At 39.6% G+C, this 24,704-nt stretch overlaps 1 protein-coding gene across 1 annotated transcript in view; it reads right to left on the bottom strand.

The window, feature by feature from the left end:
- Dscam4 (Down syndrome cell adhesion molecule 4) overlaps positions 1 to 24,704 on the bottom strand; it is a 482,573-nt gene that overhangs the window by 198,371 nt on the left and 259,498 nt on the right. Inside the window, exon 3 of the mRNA XM_083132205.1 lies at positions 15,251 to 15,568. Within this exon, the coding sequence (XP_082988331.1) occupies positions 15,251 to 15,568 (318 nt within the window). The remainder of the gene's footprint in view (positions 1 to 15,250; positions 15,569 to 24,704) is intronic.

The following is a 24,704-nucleotide window of genomic DNA, read 5'->3' as shown; positions in this document are numbered from 1 at the left end:
ACATCGGTGCACAACAGTGGTAAAGGTAAAGTAAAGTGCTCCCCTGTGCTTAGCACCACGCCATGAAGGCGTATATGGGGTGTGGATTGATCCGGTCATGAGTGGGGGTAATGTGATCAGCATCACGCCCCTGCCCGCCTTTACCCCCCAGGGTTTCCCCCAGGTACCCATGTCATCCGATGCTGGGTGGGCGCCGGGGCCGCTTCCAACGTTAGAAAAGTTCTCGGATTTGAATCGGCCGGGGACCTTGAGCATGGTAGACAAACGCATTACCGACTGAGCCACCGCGGCCACATCAATGGGAATTTTGTTAATTAAGAGAGAGGTAAATTGGTACAATTTAGAAACTAGTAAGCATTGTACTTTGAAATTATGGTAATGGTTTGTTTGAAGTTACGTGTGGTTTTATTGTATAAACAATAAGACTCCGCGAGTAAAATGCCCTAAGTAGGGCCTCTCAATGAATGCCTAAAATTACAATTGTAATTGAAGCAAAGGGTCGTTACTCGTTAGTAAAGTCCTTTTACATATTGTTTCAGATGTTCAAGAGAAAAGGCAATGTAGGAGGGAGAAGGTGGGATGTCCAAAAAGTGGAAAGGGCGATTGATGCAGTTAGGATATTGGTAGTCTATATTCTATTACTTTTGTACATCTATATTTTTTATGCAAGCTCAATAAATGTAATTCATTTACTAAATATCATATATTTACATTTCTTTGCGTCTTTTCCAATTTTTGGAACTTGTTAAAGGAGGGGTCCGACTTTGGCCACTTTCTCTCCGCTGTTACTTTTCGTCCCTTTTTACAGAAACGCTTACTGGCAAAGCATCATGCGCTTTAAGGTGGATTAAGTTACTCAAAATTAGCAAACATATCAAAGAACACATTTTATTAAATTTCTAATAGAAATAATATGCCATAATGACACCAGGGATGAAAACAAAACGGGGGTCCTACTTTGGTCACTTTCCTCTACTAGTTTAAAAGTGCAAGGAAGGTATGCTTTTAGGTAATATAGCTACATATTATGCAAAAAGGTGTGCTAAAATGAAAACGCGAATTTTGGGGAAAATAACACGGAAAAATCGAAGTGCCTAATCAGGGCTAGAAAAAAGCTGACAAGCACACTTATGCACGGGTTGGGTCAGTTCGTCTGTCTATCTATCTCTGTCCTTTAGACCGTGTTAACTAACACCATCTCAGAAACTACAAGATAGCAAAATTTGGTGGATTCCAGAACCAGCTCGATCAACCTGTCTGCCTGGCCCTGAAAGCAAAATCGACTAAAAGTAACCTACCACTAACAAATGTGAAGCTTTAAAATTTTCTACAAACGGATCCAAGTATAACGCTAGTTAAATTACTATGATTGGCCTGTCTGCGGGTTCAAACAATTGAAAAGTTAACAAACAACACACCTTAACGGAACAGATTCACTTCACACTAATATTCTTGGTTTGAGGAATATAAAAGGAATCTGGAAATTTAATTGTTTACCCCGTTTACATGTAGGAATGACACAATCTACATTTTAACAGTACACTAATTAAGTACCAAGTAACTCTCAAACAGTTATTAATTCAGGCCTCTGCTTTTCAACTGATAGTGCTGAAAATTCTTTTCAGGAAGTTCTTTTTCCTAATTTTAGTTTCTACTTACCACGGGACGAGACAGGACAGGCTTTTAAAAATTCGAGACGAGATTGATCATGTGTCCCGAGACAAACGAATATTTTGGAGACGAGACAGCATTTCCACGAGACGAGACAGGCCAAAGTCTCGTCGGCAACACTAGAAGCCATCTTACAATCTAACAGAGCAGATCCACAGAGAATGTTCCTTCTTTGAGAAATACAAAGGAATGCTGGCATGTTGTGAGATACCTTATTTACTTGTGGGAATCACAATTTACATTTTAGTAATACAATAACTAAGAACACAAATAACTACTAGACAAGCCATTATTCAGAAATCTTATTTTCAATTGAAAGTACAAAGAAGACTTAAACATTTCTATCTCCTTTTAGGAAATTATCCTGGAATTTTACTTCCTTGCTATGGTGGCGCTATCTTACAACCACTTAACGAAACAGAACCGCACAATACAAACGAATCTTGGTTTGAGGAACACAAAAGGAATCTCATTGTATCTTGTTTACACGAGTGGGGAAATATCAGTCTCTCCCTTCCCATCTTTAATCAACGTAATCTTCCCTGCTCTGTTTATTCTGCGAACTTTGAGCGCCCGACAATGTCCCTCTGCAGGCGTCTTACCTCGGAACTTGCCTCCTTGCTGGCGCCTGCTAGGAATATCGCACTTCGCGTTGCTTGTTTGTGTTGCGTCGTCCGGAAATGCGTCATCAGATATGCATCGTGAGGGCCTCGTCGCGGTAGGAAATTAAATGCTCTGATGCGCGCGCGGAGATTAGAAGCTGGGAGGCGGACATGCGTGAAATGCGAGAGAGTGAAAGATGTCCAACCTCCTTCAAAATGAACATTCTAAGTTCCTTGTTCTAGTCTCTTGTTGCACTTTAAATCAGCAGGAACACAAATTTGGATAATTTGCACTTTAAATGAGTTGCAGTCCAACAAACACTTAGGCTGTGTCCGAAGGGTACTGACTTGAAGTGTGGTCTTGACGGAAGTGACGTCAGCTAGTGTGGTTCGAAAGCGCCAAGTACACAAGCAATCGAGACCATAGCTCGCAGTACGGATCGTTGCAGACTTGGTCACGTGATTTCTCCACTCGTTGTTCATTTGTTTGAAATCGTGGAGGTAGAAAGCCAGCAACACAGGTTAAATACACGTTATAGGCCAGCAAGTTGTTGGTTGAAGTTCTTCAAATATGTGGAAATGTATGCATAAGAACATTTGAAAATGCTATGTGATTTCTATGGTGAAAAACAGGTGTTTAAAACGCGGGGAAAACAACGAGTCCTCAGTTTCATTTACTGATCGTATTTGGCGCTGCAGTCGAAGTGCAATATTCGAAAGACTTAAACTTCCAGTCCACGACTTCAAGACCTCACTGCAAGACCATTCTCGGAGGATCCTCGCTTTAAGTATGGTCTTGCACCTTTCGGACACGGCCTTAGGCTATGTCAGAAAGCAGGCTTGAAATACTGTGTTGTCGGAAGTGACGTCACCTAGGCATGAAAGCGCCAATTGAACGAGCAATCGAGCCGCAGCATGCAGTACCCTTCATTGCAGTATTGTAAGACCTTCTAAGGGTCATTTCATAGTTCATGCAGCAGTATTCACGCTACTTGAAGAAGCAAAGTGCATTGTAAACGAACATATTTCTGAGACACGTTCATTGGCCTGCTCAATTCAGAAGTAGATGCTAATGTAAGTTCAAACTCTGAGGCACTGAGAAATCTGGAAAAATCTTTATCTGCATTTACTTCAAGTCAAAGATTATAGGACACTGCTGCTGTGAGGTTGCAATACGTTAGGATGCTTCGGAAGTTCATTAGAGTTGGGCGTATTGGGAAGTGGAGTTTACATCTTCAATCAGTTACGGATATGCTCTCTTTTTGATGCATCAGAGGCAACGCCTGTGCTACAAATGCATGTCTGTATGTACAGGAAATTATGAAATTGAACATATCACCAGGTATCTACGAAAAGTTCTTCAATGGACTATATGTTAGACGAAGGGACCTGTTTTGAGCTTGTCTGTCAACTCATCTTATAGAATCGTATTTTACGGTATCATTTTAAATATATTGTGCATACATTGTTAAACAACAAAAACAACATGCAACAAACGTAAGTGAACGAAAGACTGCAGAAAAAAATATATTACGTTCTCACCAATGTTGCAAGAAATGGAACACGTCAAATATAGGTAAGTATAGTACAAATATAGGGAATTAGAACTTTTCACGAGTACAAATTGTTGTTTATTTCTGTTGCACGAAATATGAATTTAAAAAAAATTGATATCGGGAACATAATTTTGAATTACCCTGTATTACCAGTGTGCGATCTTGATAGATGATCCTCAACGGATTTAATTCACCGCTAAAAGAACATTCAGGGGCTCTATCTCTTTAAGCCTATTTTCCTCACAGAAAATCGGATTCTTATCATCACGACAAGTTTCGAAGCTCCCCTCATTCCTCGTCGCCAATCTCTTTTATCTCGACCTTAGGATTTATTGATTTCATCACCGAAAAGGGAGTCCGATCTGGTTAGCTTTCTCTTTTTTTCCTTCAAGCTATCGTTATCAAAGTTGCAACAGAAAAAACTTGGTTGTTTTTTAAGTCAAAAGAGTTTCCAATAATTCTTCAGGATCTTAGGAAGTTCATTCTTTTCACAGGTCAGGTCTTCATAGGAGCAGATTAAAAAACTGACACATTTTTTTATATAAGTTCAGAGATGTGATAGATGTTCCGGATTGGGAAATGAACAGCACGTCCCGGTATTTATGAATTAGAATCTGCCTTTTTCGTCAAGCTTAAAAGAGATCCTCCGTGGTGAAGTGGTTAGCGAAGAGCGCTACGATGCCAGTGGTCCCGGTTCGAATCTCGGCCTGGGCATGGGTATTTGCTTGTGAGTGGTCCTTCATCAATTTAATTTTATCATCACTCATCCTCATTGTTGTGATTAGCCAATAATGACAAAATAGCGACGCTAAATAATAAAAACCAATAAAAAATCTATGATCTGAAAATTTATAATGAAAGATATGCACCCACAAAATGGCACTATTATAAATATATAATATTATGGTTATTCTTGAATATTTGGATTATATGGCATTTAAATTAACTGTCTTCTACAGGGTGTCCGAAAAGTTGTTGTTCCTAAATGTACAGTACAGTACAGTAAATGGGAACTTTCTAGGTATTGTGTGTGGATAATCATTTCTGGATTGTTTCTCCATAGAGTTCGAATGAGTGCCCGACCCTGTGGCCGAGTGGTTAGCACATCGCGCTGCGACGCCAAGGGTCCCGGGTTCGAATCCCGGTCGGGCTTGGTTGTTTGTGAATGTCCATTCATCAATTTCATCATTTCATCACTCATCCTCATCTTCGCAAATTAGCCAAGAGGCACAAAACGCGAAACTAAATAAATAAAAAAAAAAGTTCGAATGAGCAACAAGTTCGAAGATTAACGGCTGAAATACTGTTGAAGAAATTCACAATGAACTACAGCTTACAAAACTGAAAAACTGCCATGATTACAATATCACACTCCACTGTTACTATGAATCAGATGACAGCATACTAATGATTGTTAATGATCAGTGGTGCCAGCTTTTATGACCTGTGGGGTATGCTTCATTTTAGAAATAAATTCTCTGTGCTTAAGAAAATAAAATGTTTCATTCATTTCTCATTTAAAGAATTATCACAACTTAATTACAGAGTATTACCAAAATATTTCATAATTTGTTCGAGTTCCATTATGATACATTTCAGTGTCCTATATTATTGACACCATCCGTGGTTACATCGTTATTAGGAAAGTAAAGAAGGCTAAGTGCTTATAAGAAGAATAAGGATGGATAGGCACTAAAAACTAACACCAAGAAATACAAAATAGGCACTAAAAGTGACGAACATAGACAATTTTTTCAGCATTTTCCCGGATTAGGCACTAAAATGACAGTTTATTTCTAAATAGCCAATTATAAATTAAATAGGCAAAAACAGCTGCTATAAAATCCATGTATTCCTCCCAGAAATAGCCCGAAACGGTTTTTAAACTTGAAGGCCTGCATTTTATTTTCTGGCCAAGGTACAAAAAATACACTTTAGGGAAAATCCTCATATATTACTGCATAATATTGTAAAACAAATCTCCGACTTGGACCCACCCAATGTTTCTCAAAAGTTGGCGCTATTGTTAACGATTATGATAGGGATTACGATTATGAGTATGAAGCGATGCTCCATTCGATTTACAAATACATCGCGTTTCAAAATGAGATTGATAAACTACCTTGGTCAAACCAGTGCCGAACCGTTTCTTTGGCGTATGCAATGTTGAGCTGTACTTCATATTCCCGCCGCTATGCGGCGTTAGTGACCGTTATGACTTCTACATCTTTTTCCCGCAATGCCTCATTCAGATTCAAATCTGCTGTTTGTTCCCCTATTCGTTCTTTAATCTGTATCCCACGTCTTTCCTCATTTGCAAATCTTACTCCTAGCAATATGCATGTATGCTTTTACCTTTTCAAAAGAAAATTGAAGCATTATGTAATATTTAACGAAGCTCTGTTTTATTTCTTGCACTTCGTAGAGCACAGAAACTCTCTCCGTTGTATAATCCAGTTTTCTGAAGCGAAACTCCCCCCCTTCCCACTTTAATCGAGCAATTCTCGGGAGCATAACATCCTCCCTCTTCTATGGAAGTAAAGAAAAACGCGTATAGTTTCAGCTTAATTAATCTAAGTGCTCGTTCCAGGATTTTCTGCTTGAATATTAACATATTCCATCACGCTGCTCCGTACCTGACAGAGAAGCTGATAGCCTTCTTACATGCGAGATCCTGTGCTCAGAGGAATTAATTAGTCCCGAAGTTCTAGTGGTTGAAACTATCTGGATTTGTAGGGCGTGAAGTCCGCGAGCAAACAAATGAAGGCTGGAGAGAAGCTGAGGGGCGGAGGAGATGGTTACGGATTGTAAACAAGTGGGTCTCAGGCAAGGCTGCCCCAGGATTTTTTTTCAGGGAGGGCAGAGACATAGAAACGTTTATTATCAGCATTATTATTATTAGTTACTACTACTTTACAAACCATAAAATTCAAATTGAATTGAAAATACTTTGGCGTTGTATACTAGTTCAGACTCCAGTCTGCTATTTAGATAGAAACTGGATTCGCCTTTCTTCCTTTCAATAAACATCGAGCCTATCACTTTGTTGATGAACAGTGTTCTTTTTCACAATGCACCGATATCAGAGTCACAGACCACTTAACATATTGTCCCTCATGGTGCCTTTGAGTCATGTTTCTACGTTCCGAAGTGTATTGTAAATAATAACAATAATGATGATAATAATAGTTGCTGTAACTTACGGGTTGTAAGTAACAGAAAACAATACTTCTTGTTATAAAATATCTCTACAATTTTACCATTCGAATTACATTAACTCTTTCCAGAAATCTCAGGAGAGGCAAGCTCCCCCCTGAAATGGCATTGTTTGGTCCTACATGAATCCGTGAGCAGTTTCCTTATTTACTGTACGCTATGACAAATCGTCATGAGTTATTATTTGCTTTCTTTCCCTTTAAAATCTTAAATACTACTGTCATGGGGACTTTTATGAAAAAAATAGTCCAGTCTATCCCAGGAATATGTGGAGCAAGACTGTCCATAAAAGTAGAGAAGGGGAATTTGTTTGAATTGCTGTTTTAAGTCCACATTATGCACAGAAAGGCTAATCGGGACTAGACCTACACTTTAATGTGGGATCCGAACCACTATGTACCTCCACCGGGGTATCGAACCCGGGACCCCTTGATCACAAGGCGAGATGTTATCACTACGCCATCGTCGAGCCCAAGTAGAGAAGGGAGGACAGCGAGTGGGCGGAGCGAAGCAGTGAGCTGCAGTCGCGTTGTCCCTTTCATGTCACACCTTTTCCTGTCATGTGTTCATTGATCGAGCCCTCTCGAGTTGCTATTTGCGCAGAGACTTCTAAATTCCCGGGACAGAGTATAGCCGTTCCTTTGTAGTGATTCGGTTGTTTATTATTCACTAACACTAAAACTGCCTTACAGAGGACCACTAAAGAAGAATTGAAATATTAAATAATTTTATGTACCCTATCAAAATTTCAAATGTGAACGAATTAGACTATTAGAAATATATAGTTGTACATGATTTTCATACTCTCAATTTAGAGTACAAATTTTGATATACAGTGAGGTATTTCCTCAATTTTTCCAGGTACTTTTATGGGACTAATATTTAAAATATAATTTCTCTAAAATTTGGTAATTTTCAACCGATTGTGGCAGACCAGTCACTTTATTTTTACATAATCTTCTTTTAAGCTATGAAAACCACTCTGCAAATGTCAAGGATCTGTGTGTACTTAGATCTTCAATCTGATACATTTCTCAAACAACCCCTGCTAAGTGCTGAATATCGTTATGCTCTTGTTTGTTAGTTTGTTGATAAGATGGAGGAATTCATGATGGGAGCTGTAATTTAAAGTGTCCGACATTAAAATTGTTATCGCATATCTAATAGTGGTCGTTTTAGGTTTCAACAATAGCTATGTACACCACGCGTGCATAATACCCGAAGTCATTAGCCTGTGCATACACAACACACTGTTGATTCTGTGAATAGCCTGCACTTCAAGCAGTGACCTTGACGAAAATTCCGACAAATCCAGAAATGAAGGAAATGATGAAGGATTACATATTTTACTACATACCAGCTAATTATTTTTACATATTTCATGGTTTTGTTATGCATATTTATGTACACATTTCGCATGTTTTGGCTACATATAAAGTTCGGATTTATTTCTCATATATACGAGGGTTGGTTAAAAAAGAACGTTTTTGTGTGTAAATCAATGCAGCAAGTCACTACATGCTTTAGTTTCAAAACGTAAGCCTTAAAAACGCCGATGTTTCTTTCTTCTCCTTGCGTGTAATGTTTTGAAATGATCACCACGGACTCCCATTGTGCGTACGCGTGTTCGTGGATTATCGGGCGAATAGATCCTGTCATGGGGATAGGGGATTCATCAAATCCAAGGTTTACAAATGTCAAACCAATATCGTAATGAGGGCAGAGAGAGTGAACATGTTGCACTCCATATTTCGCGCCATTACAAAAGGATGATAGTGGTTTGGACCCCACTTTAAACTAAGATCCAGTCCCGATTAGCCTTTCTGTGCATAAATTGGACTGAAAAACAAACTCTAATGTCTCTACAAAATGATGCAGTGCTTGGATGGAGAGCCACATACACTCCTGACAAAATGTTTGGAATATTGTTATATTAGGCATTAGGTGAGAGGCACAGTCTTGGAATGCAACAACACATAATATCTGTATCTCTGATTGTTTTCGCCGACTTATGCCACCATGCTTATAAACTTTTGCCTAATATAACAATATTCCAAATTTTTTGTGAGGAGTGTAGATGGCCGAGCGTGTCGAGTGATGCACTCATGATCTCTCCGGTTCGAGTCCTAGATGTTCCTTTCTGAGCCTCCCTTCATCACTTCATTAATCACCATTCATCCTGCGCCTCCCACCATTTCGTAGTGGTAACATCGTTGCGTTGTAATCATGAGATTCCGCGTTCTATACCCGGTGCTGGTGCATAGTGGTTCGGATCCCACGATAAATAGTGTATCCAGTTTCAATTGACCTATGTGTGCGTAAGCCGTGGACATAAAGCAAAAACTCAATCAGCATTCATCCTCATCGTTGCGATTAGCCTAGATAGGATGAGAAAACAGACATAAAATAAAAATACGACGTGGGTGAAGGTGATATGGCCTTACATTAGACAGTGTCCGTGTTTGTATTGGTCGATTGACTTACGAGCATGAGAATACGTGTGGCGTTACACAATAAATGGTGTTTTTCAATTGAAGCGCTGACAAAAATACAAAAAAAAAAGAAACAGGACAGTCATTTTATGTGCCTACGTAGCCTACTATTTTTCTCCTTATGCAACTTATTCAGGATTCTGGTGGAAGATAAAACACTTCCTTCAGAGCATGTACAGTCACCGCCAATAAAAACGGGACACCTAGATCCTGTAACACTCGCTATCCTGCAAGACGTTGTGTGTGTTGCCTATCTCTACGGCGATAAATGGATTTTCATACCAAAGCAACACACATAACGCCTTGCAAGGAAGTGAGTAATTCAGTATGTAGGTGTCCCATTATTATTGCCAGTGACTGGATATAAAATTAGTGTGGCCAGTGACAATAATCTCCATTGCTACACATTTTTTTAAAATATACAGTAAAACCTCGTTAATCCGGACTAATGGGGGGGTTGAAGGCCATATGCCTAAATACACTATACAGTACAAAGTCTGCGGGAAACAGAATTTCATCAGTGGTTGACTGCCTTTTCTTTGGGAAGTTGTCTTTTTAACTTCTAGCCACATTTCAAACCTTGCATTCTGCTTTTTTCTTTTTCTTTTTTTTACCTTTACCTTTTACCTGTCCGTGTTAAGTGAAGTTAGGCTTATCGGGGTCTGGATTAACGAGGTTTTACTGTATATCTCCAAACTATTACTGAGTGACATATTCCGATTTGATTTCAACACATTATGGCCTGCTCTTATTGAAATGAATATGATTTTCGGGAACACTGTACTTGCGAAAATGTTTTAGATTTTCAACTCCATTTTCTTGAATATTTTGCATATCTCCTTGAGAACAGAAGATGCTCTTAGACAGTGCTAAGTGTGTTGGAACCCAAGCAGAGACTGGACAGGGTGAAAGCCTTGCTTTCTCAGTCTTTTGCTTACTGTAGATCCTCATTTTGCGAGAGATGCTACTGACCAGTGACGACGCAAGAGAAAAGTGAATAGAGAGGTGGTAGCCACATTTCAAAAATGCATATTCGAAGTAAAGAGCATTTACATATCTAGTTTTTCCTGTTGGGGGCGCCGCCGCTGGTACGGAAGGACGGAAGAAGTCTCTCTCGTGAGGAAGAAAAAGCGAACAGGGAATATTTACAGAAGTAATTTCAAGTTAACTTCATTGACTAATTAACTTAACGTGCACGAGAAAGTCGAATAAGAAAAAGTACTGTGTGTGCCTGCCTCATTGCGTTTGCCGAACAACTTCACGGTCAAATTTTCGAACGTTCAGGAAAGCAAACAAAAGAAATGCGCCCTTTCGTTCAACTGACCGTACAGGAGAAAGAAATTTATAATTGATTTTGCAGCTTTGACCATAATAAGAATGCCCCTGTGGCGCTGTAGTCGAATTATCAACCGCAAGTGAGCGGAGAGAGCGTGGGCAATGCAATTTTGCAGAACTGCCAAAAGGCACGAGAGAAGGCGAAACGAGAGGAGAAAACAAATGACTGCGCACTTTAGTTCGTGAGTTTTCCGGAGGCATTCTTATCTTGGTTAAGCTGTAGGTTCTTTAAGAAGCACCTATCGCCGGACTCGTAGATAATACGACTCGAATTGTTCAGTAAGAAATTGGTAGGTTAATATCCGTCGAAGTCATATCAATCTCCATTCAGTGGGGACGGATTATTAATTAATAAAATAATAATAATTAATAATCCGTCCCCACTGAATGGAGATTGATATGACTTCGAGGTCACTGATTTGAGATTAGAATATGCATGCTTTGTTATTTGCATATGCTAGTGGAGATGATTCATAGAAAGAAAATGGTAAGGTTTGTGAAGGCACAATACCACGGACAGAAGGAGGATGTCAGAGAATTGAACGTCCAGAAGAGAAGTAATGGTAAACTATTACCAAGAAGATGATAGAGACGAAAATTGAGGATTTGAACTCGATCAATATTTAAAGAAAAAGTAGTAGCCTGACACGTCATTAGGTCGGTACATGGCTGTAGCTGGAAGGGGGTTGGGTCCAAAGAAGTCGGGCGCCCTGGGCGCCGAACGAGCACAAGTAGAAAAATCAGGGAAAAAGTAAACAATGTGGAGCGTTGTGAGAGAGTTGGCATCCTATCAAATTATTGCCACCTTCAAGTAAACAGATCTCCAAATGCCATTCCTAGTTTCACTCACAGTAGTAAAAATTCTGTTAGAATTTCTTCAATTGTGAACTTATTGTCTACAACCTCTACTGTATGTCAAATATACAAAAGTAAACAACAGAAAGAAACTTCAAAATTAATCTTGCATTCTTAACAGGCATTGCACACCACCTCTATTAACTTAATATTGTTATTGATTTGATTCTTTGTCATTATTTTGTCATTTTCTTACATATGAAATCGTAGGATTTTTCTTTATTTATAAGTTACACCCAGTTGCTTCTTAAGCATGGCGAGGGGAGAAACTCGCTCATCACGCAAGGGCACTGGTTAGAGTATTTTCTTTAAGGGTGTGTGTGTGTTTTTGTGTGAGAATCTTCAATGTACTTGTTCAGTTCAATACAGTTTCTGCATTGAATATGCTGACTTCATCATGGCCTACTGACCAGTCTAGGCTAAAAGATAACTCGACAAGAACTGTGCTGGCGGAACGAAGTGAAATATACTTTATGGACACCCTATACGTGTTAGAGGAGACTTCGTATCGACCGACAGAGATTCCCAAAAAGCATTAACATCAAGTTCGACAAGCTCAACTTGGGGAGAAAGTGACGGTCGGACATCTTTTATAGGGAAGTGTCAGAATATCTCTTCCTGGCATCTTTTCTCCCTCTTCTTGCCACAGGTGGGCACCGCCATCTTTTAGCCTTCTACTTCCTTCCCCCACCCTCTATCCATTCGTGCAATGAAAGAAATATCGATATCCTTAGGCCGGTTTCATTTCATCTTTTCTCTCGTCCGACCGACGCACACAGGCAACGCCGCCGTTATTCAAAATCAGCCTCCCGGGAGTACGTGAGGCGCTTGGGGAAGACAGTCGAGTTCCGAACTTTTCGCAGTCAACAAGCATCAATCGGAGACGTTGGACAGGTGCCGAGTTGATCTCGCATCGCTTATGAATTATCCTCTTGCAACATCGTAAATTAGTGCCCGAAAAGGCCGAAGAGGGTGGAATATATGAGTCTTCCTCTTCCGCTGACTTGATTTGGGCGAGAAAGTTCTCCGGTGACAGAGTGCATGATGGCATCAGGTTATTTTCAAGCGTTTCCTTCATTTTATCTCCGGCATTCTTCTTCTTGCTCCAAAGAACTTTCTCTGGTTTTCTACTGGGATTTCTCTACGGGCTAAAAATGATTTCTGTAGGAAGAAAGTGATTATTCTCCAAGTTTTACGCCATAAAACAGTTCGTATTTTATCTGTTTCACAAATATAAATGCGATACTCTAATTAGAAGAAAAGTGGATTCCTAATTTCCTTCTAATTAATTATTAATTATTGTAATTATTAATTATTATGAGGTGCTCGTAGTTTCCAGTTGCCATATAATGGTGTCTTTACTTTCGAACGCTTGATCGCTCGCGTGATTGACAAAGAACGCGCGAAATTCTCTTGAATTCAGGCTGTTTCTTCCTGGTAATTTTTGTAACGCGGAAATGAAAGGAGCACGGCAAGATAATTTTAATAATCACGAAAGACAGAGATGGTGGATTCAGCAAATAGTTACTTCAAATGATAGACGTTGAAGAAGTTCGGTTGAAAGAAGAAGAAGCGGAAACAACAAACCAAGAAGCTGTGAGGAAAAGTGATCTCTAGTGTCGAGAGCTCTCGATATATAATTTTTCGGAGTGAAATTTATCGAAGGGTTGTTTAAATCGATGTTGTTAAAGGTCGAGGAATTTTTAATGAATTCAATTCCGGTCCAGGAAAGAAAATCAGCAAGCATAAATGGGTTCTGGATCGTAAAGAACCTTTTTATCTGTAAAGTATTTCAATTCGGTCCAGGAACCTTTTTCCAGGATCAATTTAAATGCGGTCCAGTAACATTTCTTCAATGAAACAATATGCAACATGGACCAAATTTAAATTGTGCGAGAAAGAAGCTTCCGGTTCTGCAGCAGAACACAATAGAACCCATTAGAATTTTTGTGTTCCTGAACCTTTAACAACCCTGGTTTAATGTATCTATTAAACGAAAATTGAAAGCATAACGCTGAACTCCACGCAAAGCTAGCTAGTTTCCGTAAGAATAAGTCAACCATGTTCTTATTTTAAAATCTGTGAGTTTAGGATTTGTTTTGTATGCAATGTTACTTCTCGTTTCTCATTCAAGACAAATCTAAGATTCTGATGACACCTTTTGTATTGGGTTTAACCAAGTAAATCAAAACTCATCAGCTTATTAGCGTCAACCTTTAAATTTGTCAATTGCTTTAATTCAGTAATTAGTCATAAATGTCAGTAAAGAATGACACCGGTTGACATGGGTTTGGATGTCTCGCAGAAGACTCTTGTCTCTGAATAATTTCAGCATGCTGATTATAAAAATTAAATCCATTTTTAATCATCACGTCTAGTTTTTCAGAAAACAGCAATATATTAACTGCCGTAATTTCACAATAATATGTGTAGTTACATTATTTCTCCAATAGATGGCTCGGTCTAGATGGTGGAGAACATTAATTTTCTACAATACAAATCCTTCAATTTTGAACTACAAGTTAACATACAATTGTAATAATTTAATCTACCTTCAACATTCACGTGATATCTTTAATAAAAATTGTAAGGACTTTCGCTACGTAAGTTTCCCTTTCGAAATATATATATATATATATATATATATATATATATATATATATATATAATATTTTAAGTGAATTTTGTGACGTGGGGGGAAAATCCTGACCTAGGGAAAGATTCTGACGTGATGGCTAGAAATGGATGTCATTTCGGTGATCAGCATTCAAAATACCAGAATCACTTATTGATTTGGAAACAACTGAAATTTCCCTTTTGTTGCGTTATGTAATAAATATGATGTAATGGCGAAAATGAGCATTTCCATTGTGAAATTGTGAAAAATCCTGACGTGATGGGAAAAAATGGATGATATTTCTGTGACCAGCATTCAAAATACTTCCATAATCACCTTTTGATATGAAAACGTCCGATTTTTTTTAAAAAAATGTAGGGCCGTGTTGTTTTCCCTTGCAGTTATAAAAGTCTAAATTTGTACGTGAAAATCTGTTCTTGCTTGAACAAAACCTCATCCAAATCACCTTTTACTGTTATAATATCATGTGAATATATCGTTCTTGCCAATTTTAACCGTCATTTTTAACCGTGTGAAATGTTTGCGAAACTCTACTCCTAAATAGTGAAGTCTTAGAAGAATGTATCTGGAACAGTCAATCTTTAGTCCAACTGCTGCTACAGGGAGGGGAGGGGATTTAAACGAGAGCTCTTTCCAGATGACAGCCAGGGTTCGAATGACAACACACACCCTACATTAGCCTCCAGTAGTTCCCAGCCCGACTACACCATCCCGATCATCAAATTCTACTCACGACTCTATCAGGGCAAATCCATTTTGCCTTCATCCACTCCCTCATCCACTTTTCCCCCTCTTTTTGCTGCATCCATTCAAGCACCCCTTTCTATCCCCTCCTCCTCGGTATAACTAGAACAGAAGAAGAAGCAGAAGAAATCGATATCTTACCTGCCCTAACTTGAACATCCCTACTAACGATCTCGCCAACTTGGTTGAAGGCGCGGCAGCGGTAGAGGGCTGTGTGAACATCTTGGCGATACCTCTCGGCCGGGAAGGGTAGGAAGACGAGGGAGCCGCCGGGGTGAACCTCCCTCAGATCGGGGATGGTGATCACGGGGGAGCCGTCCCCTTGCAGCCACTCCACTTGGGGTGGGGGGCTGCCGTGGGCGGAGCAGTTCACTCGTCCGCCCGAACTGTTGGAGAACTCTACTCTGAAAGGAGGTTCTTGCAGGAAGAGCGGCCCTTGGTGGTCCAGAACGAGACACGCTGGAAAGAAGAAAACATCTCTATTACTGGAAAGTCCTGGACGTCTGGAGAAAATAGAGCACTAATAAAAAAAATAGCACGTTTGTATCTATCCTTAGGGAATATTTTCACTCGTTTGCAGCAAATTATGAATAATATTCTTAAGATTGATTAATATGCTTTTACGAGGGATGACCGGAAAAAATCCAAAGCCTGTATATTCCAGTAGATATTCATTAGGCAAATACAAATGGACTCATACATTACTTCTCAATATAATCTCTTCCCCGGTTCAGGCATTTATCCCAGCGCTTCACGAGGTTCATGATGCCTGTCTTATAGAAATCAAAGCCAAGTACTTACATCGTGCTTCACATCATCCGCTAGAAATTGGCGTCGTCCGAGATGCTTCGGTTATCGCTCGGAGCAAGGTCCGGCTTATATGGTGGACGTTGTAGCCAAAACTCGCCAGGACGTCACATGTATTGTGAGCCGTGTGTGGAGTTCCGTTGTCATGAAGCATGAAGCAGAACGACTCCTGGTGGTGAGAAGTCCGGAACTATTTTCCGAATCGCTGTTCGTTGACGCCGGGATCACTCGGATGATGTTATGCAGCACGAAGTAAGGGTTTGGCTTCGACAACAGGACCCCGAGTTCTATGAGACAAGCATCATGAACCTCGTGAAGCGTTGGGATAAATGCCTGGACCGGGAAGTGACTATGTCGAGAAGTAGTGTATGAAGTATCCTTCCACGAGAGTCTCTTTGTATTCGTCTAATAATAACCTATTGGAATTTAATCTTGTTATTCTTCTTTCCGATCATCCCTCGTATTTTACTTCCCTTTTCTGCCACTTTTGCCTAATCACAAAGATGAGTATGAACGGTGATGAGATGAACGAAGAGACAATCACAAAACATACAGGCTAATAAAACAGGATGATTATCCTGGCTGCAAGTTCAGGCACCAGAGCCTCGTTATTCTGCAAACTGCAGTCCAGGGTGTTCTACGTGGAAGGAAGGTTGGCATTTTGGTGTCTTGTGAAAGGGTCACCCCTTACAAACCGATGTCTAGGACTTCTACTCTATTTCTGTTTTTGTCATATGTAGTCGATATTTCTGCCTCTTGGGTAACTCAGCACAAATAGCCAGAACTTAAGATTCTATATACAGGGTGGCCCAAAAAAGGTAACCGAAATGCAGAACCGTTGTATTATGTGTTCGGTTACCTTTTTTGGGGTCACCGTGTATTATGCAGGGCTTTCATGATAAGAGTGGCTAACGCTGTCACCTTGTAACTTCTGCCGTGGGAGAGTGGTTTGCACAGCGCACTACGACGCCAGGGATCCCGAGTTCGAATCCTGGCCTGGATATAGATATTATTTATGAGTGTCCCTTCATGAATTTAACCTTATCAACACTCATGCTCATCGTCACGATTAGCCAAAAGTGGCAGAGAAGATACGCTAAATAAGAAAAATCAAAGTAAAATCAAAATTAGTAAAAAATGCTCGTGACAGTAGGCCTAGTCACGATAGCCTAAATGAACATAAAGTGGACTTAATGCCCTATCGAAACTTTACAATACGTGTATCACAATAAAGTATGCTGAAAATAGTTATTAACTCTGCCAGGAATATCAAAAAAGCTCTATCGTTAGTAGCTACAATGATACGTTCAGTCCAACCTATAATTCGTATATAAATATAAGCAACAAATTCGAAAACAGATGGCACCGTTAACTTTAAAAACTAGAAACACAACGTTCATAAATAAAACATATTAATAGACGGAAGAGAGTAAGATAGTAAATGAAGTAAGAAAAAGACAGTCAAGTAAACAAGGCCTCCAGCTACAGCACACACACACGCACACGCAGCACATGCATACATAATTGTTGCAACGTGATTTCCAACGAAACCTGTACTAAATAACGAAATAACTGGTGATCCATATTGATGGGACACGTTTTACGTTGTATTTTCTAATTTAAATTCATGGTGTTTAGAAGCATGCATGACCTTCACAATTTATATTAATTAAATTTTCATTTTATTCTTCTTATGAATTTTCATTTTATTCTTCTTCTAAGCTACACGGTCGACACTTCACGCGTTGTACGTATGCGGTTGATTTTGTCGGTTGAAATTGTTGCTTATCGGCAACACTGTAGTGGGTGGCGTGAACTTGACTGGACTGTTTTCCTGGCGAGAGCTCTAGTGGAAGTTTCATCATTGCATCACAAAGGCGATTCAGAAAACATTTCAAGAAGCGTGAAGCACCATCTCAGAAGGTAATCCTGCATGCTGTGAAAAACACTAATGCGGACAAGAAACTTTTACCTGGACGATCTCGAACGTCTCGTAATGCTGAGAACATAGAACGCCTGGCGAATACAGTCGAGCAATATGCCAACCGTAACAGTCACTGCTGAGCGCTACAACGTCATGTTAATAACTTTTTGCTTTATCCGAAATGAGCCAGCTCGATCTTACACAAATGTGGATGAAACAAGATGGTATCACTAGTCATTTAGGATTAATGCCAATGGGAACCATTTGAGACCATTTCCCTGGTCGCCTCTTTTTCAGATTCGACGATATCAATTGGCCATCCAGATCACCAGATATAGCCCCACAGGACTACTTCCTATAGGGTTACCTAAAGGAAAAGTTGTATATCACAAGACCCCAAACAACTGCTAAACTCAAGGGAGATAGAGGCCATTCCGGTCGATTTGCTGCGCCACAGTACGGCCAGTATGACTTCGAGAGCCCAAGAAAGTTCTCCTCAAAGTGGTGCCCATCTGCGGGATGTTATATTCAAACGATGAACAGTGCTGTATACTTCTGTATCTTGGATATGTATTGCATACAGTACTTAATAAATGGGCTTGATCCATTCCTAGAAATGTGCATTTGAAATATGTCCCATCAATATGGACCGCCCTGTATATAGGGTAAAGGGCGGACAGATGGCGCAGGGGGACAGATGGCGCATCACGTGACTAACGGCGAAGGAGCAGGCAGTTGGCGCCACTTTTCCACAGTTTTAAAGAAGAGACAACAGGATGAACGAGTGAGCGTTGTGTTCCCGATAAATCCGATAGCCGAGATATTACAAGTGTTTTACGTCGTCAGGACATAGCTGGTAAGTGAAATAAATTTATTACCACTATTTTGTCAGCATCATATATCTCACAAAGGAAGCAATTAAGACATTTTAACGCATTTTATGGAAGCTTGTCTGTTGCACTTCCATAGTTGTTGTGTATATTCTGGCCAGTGTTGCCATCTGGTGAGGTTTTGTAAAAACATTCATCTTGACGTTGTGGGGTAAGATGGTGCAATGTTGAGTGGGACAGATGATGGTGCTTTTTTACATTTACATGAAAGTTTACAAGATCAGTAATCTGCTATGCAGTCTGATGCTATCGTTTCATTACCTCAGCCTTTGCCTGTAGTAGTTAGTAATGTATGCTTTTCACTCTTTTACAGAAAAATGCCCTGAACGCGCCAGAGAACAACGGAACGAGCATCTTGGACGGAGGAAGATCTTCAAAATGGCACACATCGTGTAATTGACGAGGAGATGAAAGTGCGGGAAGCGAGTCGACAATTACACAAATCAGAGTCTACCTGTGAAGGCGACTTCTTTCCAAGAACATATGGAATTGCCGGATTTAAGGCTACCGGCTTATATTCAGCTTCGCTTATTGGTTTAAAGTGGGATCCGAACTACTATGTGCCTCCTCCTGGTGCACTGTGATACTATATGGATCCATAAATGATATTCTTCTCCATATAGTATCAATATTGCCTAATCTATTTCTCACAATACTCTCGATAATATCACTCGAATAAGTTATTAAACGTTCTTATGGGAATTATATGACATATGGTTTCAAGAAATAGCATTATCAAGAAGCGGGCATAGTTAAAGATTTTTTTCTGGAAAAAATTAGAAACTCAACAGTACCTCTCCAATATTCTGAAAAAGGGGGACAGGGGAGATATGAGGCGTTGCTGCATTCTAAATTTCAACCACCCCTACCCCCACCTGCCCTCTTCTGAACTTAAGTGAATTCTTCACCGATCACCACAGCTCTTTTGATGCGAGTGTCCTTACAAGAAATGGGAACATCGAAGGAACATGTAGCGACCACATACCTCGTCAAGAAGATAAGGTACGACTTTACTCTGTCCAAAGATAGCCCAGCAAATTAATCCTTCTTGTTTTGATAATTTTGGGTTTAATTTGTCATTCATCTCTTCATTATTTCTAGGTTTCCAATTATCATCTTCCTTGACTGCTCCATATATTTTTCTGATAATTCTATTTTTCAGTTTTTCATAGCTGTTGTTCATCCTCTAGGCTCAGTCCATGCTTCTGCGCTGTATGTTATCATAGGACTTATTATAGTTTTATATCAATAATTTGATGCTTATCAGATTACTCTTTAATAATTATGTAAGTTGGCAAAGCAAGCCTTATTAATAACTTACACACATTAAATAATTGAACGTAGAATGTGTGAACTATAAGAATACGATATTTACTCTTTCTAAGTTTTACCTACCAGAATATTACAAATTGTATACTATTTCACTATATTATATCACAAATTGTATACTATGCCCACTGCTTCAAACTAATAATAATAATAATAATAATAATAATAATAAAGGGCTCGGGTGTAAAACATGGTAAGTAACATTTTGGTCATTTTCGAATTACAAAGTAAAATGTGCCTTCCTTCAAATTTAGAGTGAAATTGCCATGTGAAAGATTTGCATTGGACTCAGTGAAGTCTTATGAAATTGGTAAACACAACACAAATAATTTATCTACAGTATAGATTTTTCCTTAATGAACTCAGAAATGACCAAAATGTCACTTACCATGTTTTACATCCGAGCCTTTGAATTAAAAAGTGACTGTGTTAACCAAATTGACAAAGTAATCATCCACCAATTTATAAGCTTGAAATATATTTGAGTAATATTGGGAGAGATATGAAAGTTTAGTGTGTGGTGCTGATTACTGCACCTAAAGGGCCGTGTATTCATAAGGTATTAGATTCTATAAACATGACAAAGTACGTGGGACCAATTTAAGACAGCGTACCAGAGAGGTGTGGTAAGTAAAATGAGATACAAACACGTAGCCTATCTGTCTTCAGTTCTTGAAGGATGAATTTGCGTTCATTCCACATCCATCTATCTATTATAATTGTTGTGATTATACACGGCAAAAGTAAAGTTTTCTTCATATAATCTTCAAAAGACAACGAAATTAACTTAGAGAGCTCGTTGGTTAATTTTTTGGTTAATCTCAATACCTCCTAGACCATTATTTCTCTAATGAAACAATAACAGATTAGATGGAGTCACAAAAGCAATTTTGATGTAAAAATTAGTAATTTTTCCCATCAATTTGACGAACATATAGTCCAGTAAAAGCTGCAAATATAAGTTAATAATTCAAGAGAAGGATGAGAGGAAAAAACTTTGAAGGTTCTTCAATTAGTTTATGAGATTAAATCGAGCGGGTTATTGTGAAGGGTTCAGAGATTTAATCAAGAGTTTCTTTACTTTTTGTTAAAACAATTACTTTTCTTAATTTAAGCTCTGGTTGGAAGAAAATTGCCTCGTTTCTCTTGAAATTACGCAGCTTGGCCTAGGATACATCTCTTGCTTTCATTTGTTGGTATTTTCTCATGGTGGTGTACTTCTTCTTGCTGGAAACAGAGTCCAATACTTCGTCAGAAACATGTAAGTGCCTGATAAAAATAAACCTTGATATCAATTCAATTTCTCATTGTAACTAATTTGATGGAGTACTGTAGTGGTTATGGTCGTGCCAAATTAATGGACTCATTGTAAAAAAGAAGCACATTTCCTTGTTTTGAAAGTGTTCTAAATATATTTGACGATTGCTATAACTTTTTATGGGATTAAACTGTTTGTCTGCTTTGATATAATCTTGTTTCCTACAATCCTTTCCTTTACTGTGTCCCAAGAATAGGTGGCAACACGATTCTTTGCATATTCCTATACATGCCTGGAACAATACATACATTGTTTCGCATGTTACTTATGCTATTTTTGGTTACAACAAAGGAAATAATATTAATTCTGGTTGTTATAAGGGTGTTTGAAGTTTAGAAATAATAGTGATCAAGGAATTGTTCAGAAGTAGTGATTAAAAGGTGGTCATACGAAGTACTGACAGTACTTGCATAACAATGCAACGTGGTGTATCACAAAACATTAAATCTGTAAAATTTCTCCATATAAAGTGAGTTTATTTGTGTTATATTTTTTCAACTAACGAGTCCAATAATATGGCCAATACTGCAGAGTAGCTACTACACTGTGGGCCACTGAATAAAAAGTGCCAATATTGTGTTCATTGGCCGTTGCTTTAGCTCATATTTGACCTTCATCACTAATTTCCTTTTCTTGTTGCTGCAGGGGAAATATGGCGGCACCACTCTCCACATGCACTAAAGAAAACCAGCCAGCAGCGATCAGTTTTTTAAATATATATAGCTGTAGGTGTGCCAGGGGCCGAAATCCGCCGAAAGATTGCATCTCAATATGGGGGGCTAATGTGCAGGTGACTTGCCACTTCATCACGATAGTCACCCGTCGGTTTGTTACAATCATGGCACAGATTTGATCAGTGTTGTCAGTGTGAATTGGTTTCCTACTCTTTCTTCATGTTAAACTCTTTTCTAGACCGTTTCTTATGTTCTCGAACCACTAGAACTCACTTCGCCGTGGTATATCACTTTCACCCACATTGTGATGCAAGTCTTCCTCGGTGGATTTCTGCCCCTTGTACACTCACGGACACTTCTGGCTTGTAACGATCTCATTGGATGTCAGGCCTCCCCGATGGCGTAGTGGTAATGATGTCGCCCAGTAATCAAGAGGTCCCGGGTTCGATACCCGGTGGAGGCACATGGCACAGTGGTTCGGATCCAACTTTAAACTGTAAGTCCAGTCCCGATTAGCTTTTCTATGCATACGGTGTACTTAAAGCAACAGCAATTCAATTCAATTCATTGGAAGTCAATGGAATCGTTACAACCCAGAAGTGTCCGTGACTGTACACATTCACGTAAAACGGATCACTGTTCGGTGTTCTCTTTGGTGCAGACGTAGATTGATCTTGTTTACTATGCAACAACAACAACAAAAAAGAAAATCAGCCTTGAAGGTCAAGTATACGCGCGCAGAGAAAGCAGTACGACCAACCTAAAGACAATTGCAGCAGAAATGCATATGGTTATTAATTGACCTTAATATTTGGTCCAGACTATACTAATCTCTACGATGAAAATTATGATGGAAGTAAAGACTCATGGCCGATCACACCACAGTCATCTACGGCAGTGTTTCCCAACCGAGGGGCCGCGAAAGGTTCTGAAGTTTGTTACTTGTAGCCCAATCTGGCAACCACCAGGAAAGATCGCGTTTCGTTCGTCGTTCACTAGGAATAAGAGGAAATCCTTTCTCGCCAATACTGGTGAGGATTCAACGTCGCTGAGAGGAGACTCACTCCTGCAGCCTCTGAATATGAATTACAACCGTGGGGCAGTACTAGAGTTGGGGTCTGAAGAGTGAAGCGACTTTCAGCCAGAGCTGGTAAACTCCTGGAAAGATGGCTTTGCCTTCGGGTTTCGACTGCGATAACCGGAAATCCTTTCGCGACAGTGGTGGTGAACGATCAAGCGATCTAACCGAGGAGCGCGTTGCTTACCGCTTACAAATTTGGAGGTTGACGGACGGACACAACGCTCAATTAAATTTGCGCAGCAATTTTCATTAACAAATTTATTGAAGTGGAAATAATTGGATTAATTGGAATTTTTAGGTGTCCGAAACGAAACGAAATGAAAATATGCACTTACTTACCAAATTAATTTAATGATATTGGTCAGGAGAAACTGAAAGATTCCATTAGATTCAGATGATGTCAACTAAATCAAACCGAATTTTATATTTTGTCAAAAAGCCTAAACATAATAGAACTAATATTTTTGATGATTATGCCATAATTTATGTATTAATGCTAAATTTCAAGAATACATACTAATTAACGTATAAAGTTTTGAAAAAAAATGTAAGGTACTTACGAGTAAAATTTTTGGGATCCACTTTTAAAAAACGAATTAACCGGGCCACAGGCTCAGAAAGGTTGAGAACTACTAATCTACGTATACGGAATCTGTCTATACCCTGTACGAGCTAACTGTATAGCAGGCAAACGAGAACAAGTCTCTGCGCAAGTAGTGACGCGAGGAGGCTCCACCAATGAACAGTGAGAGGAACGGGATTGCGTAATGGGCGACTTTAGTTTCCCGCTTTCACTGGCTTTCACCACTCGATTTACCTCCTCCTTCTCTGCTGCTATGCGCGGCCCTGCTACACAGCTAGCTGGGACAGTGTATACGTGTCTACAACAACATTGTCCTGAGATATATCAAGGGTTCTCGAGGTTGATTTAGAGACACATATTTCACCGATTCGTGTTTCACTTGTAACTGCAGAAAATTATAAAAATAAACTTTGGAGGTTTGTCTGAAGCTTCGGGCCAGAGGTGCGAGCGGTTCTGCGTCAAATCCCTCGTGCAAAACCTATGCCCCTCGTCTGCACGGAGTTCGTCTTCAATGTTTCCGAAACACTCGTAGCCTTATGCGAGATCTAGACCTCAGATCTCGACTTCGAAACAAAATTAACCGCGTATACAGAGCATCCTCTCAAAAAGGGTACAGTTATGCGAGTTCATAAGAGGCGGAGACTACGAGTTATCGCCGTAGTAACTTCAGTTAATTGGTTCTATGCGGAGTGAGAGATGAAGTGGGGTTGGAGGAGTCAGCACATGACGAAAAGGAACCGGATAATGCGTTTGGAGATTCGGTTTGCGCGGATCGGACCTTGAAATGGGGGTGGAAAAATACAGAACTTAACTGGATGATCGAGTCCGTAGCAAACTCGCTCTCCCTTTCAGGGGAAAGTTTTCTTGTTTGAAGTTGGGGCCGGAGACCGCAGGGGGGCGCTACTCCGGCTTTCCTCGGCAAACTCGCCTGCAGTGTGCAACTTTGTTAATACAAAGTTTGGCCGAGCCTCTTTGGACGGTTCCAAGGA

The sequence above is a fragment of the Lepisma saccharinum genome, chromosome 1 (assembly GCF_977018435.1).
Source record: "Lepisma saccharinum chromosome 1, izLepSacc3.1, whole genome shotgun sequence".
NCBI lineage: Eukaryota > Metazoa > Arthropoda > Insecta > Zygentoma > Lepismatidae > Lepisma > Lepisma saccharinum.
The sequence above is the reverse complement of the archived record's forward strand: the minus strand, read 5'-3'. Positions and strand labels throughout refer to the sequence as shown.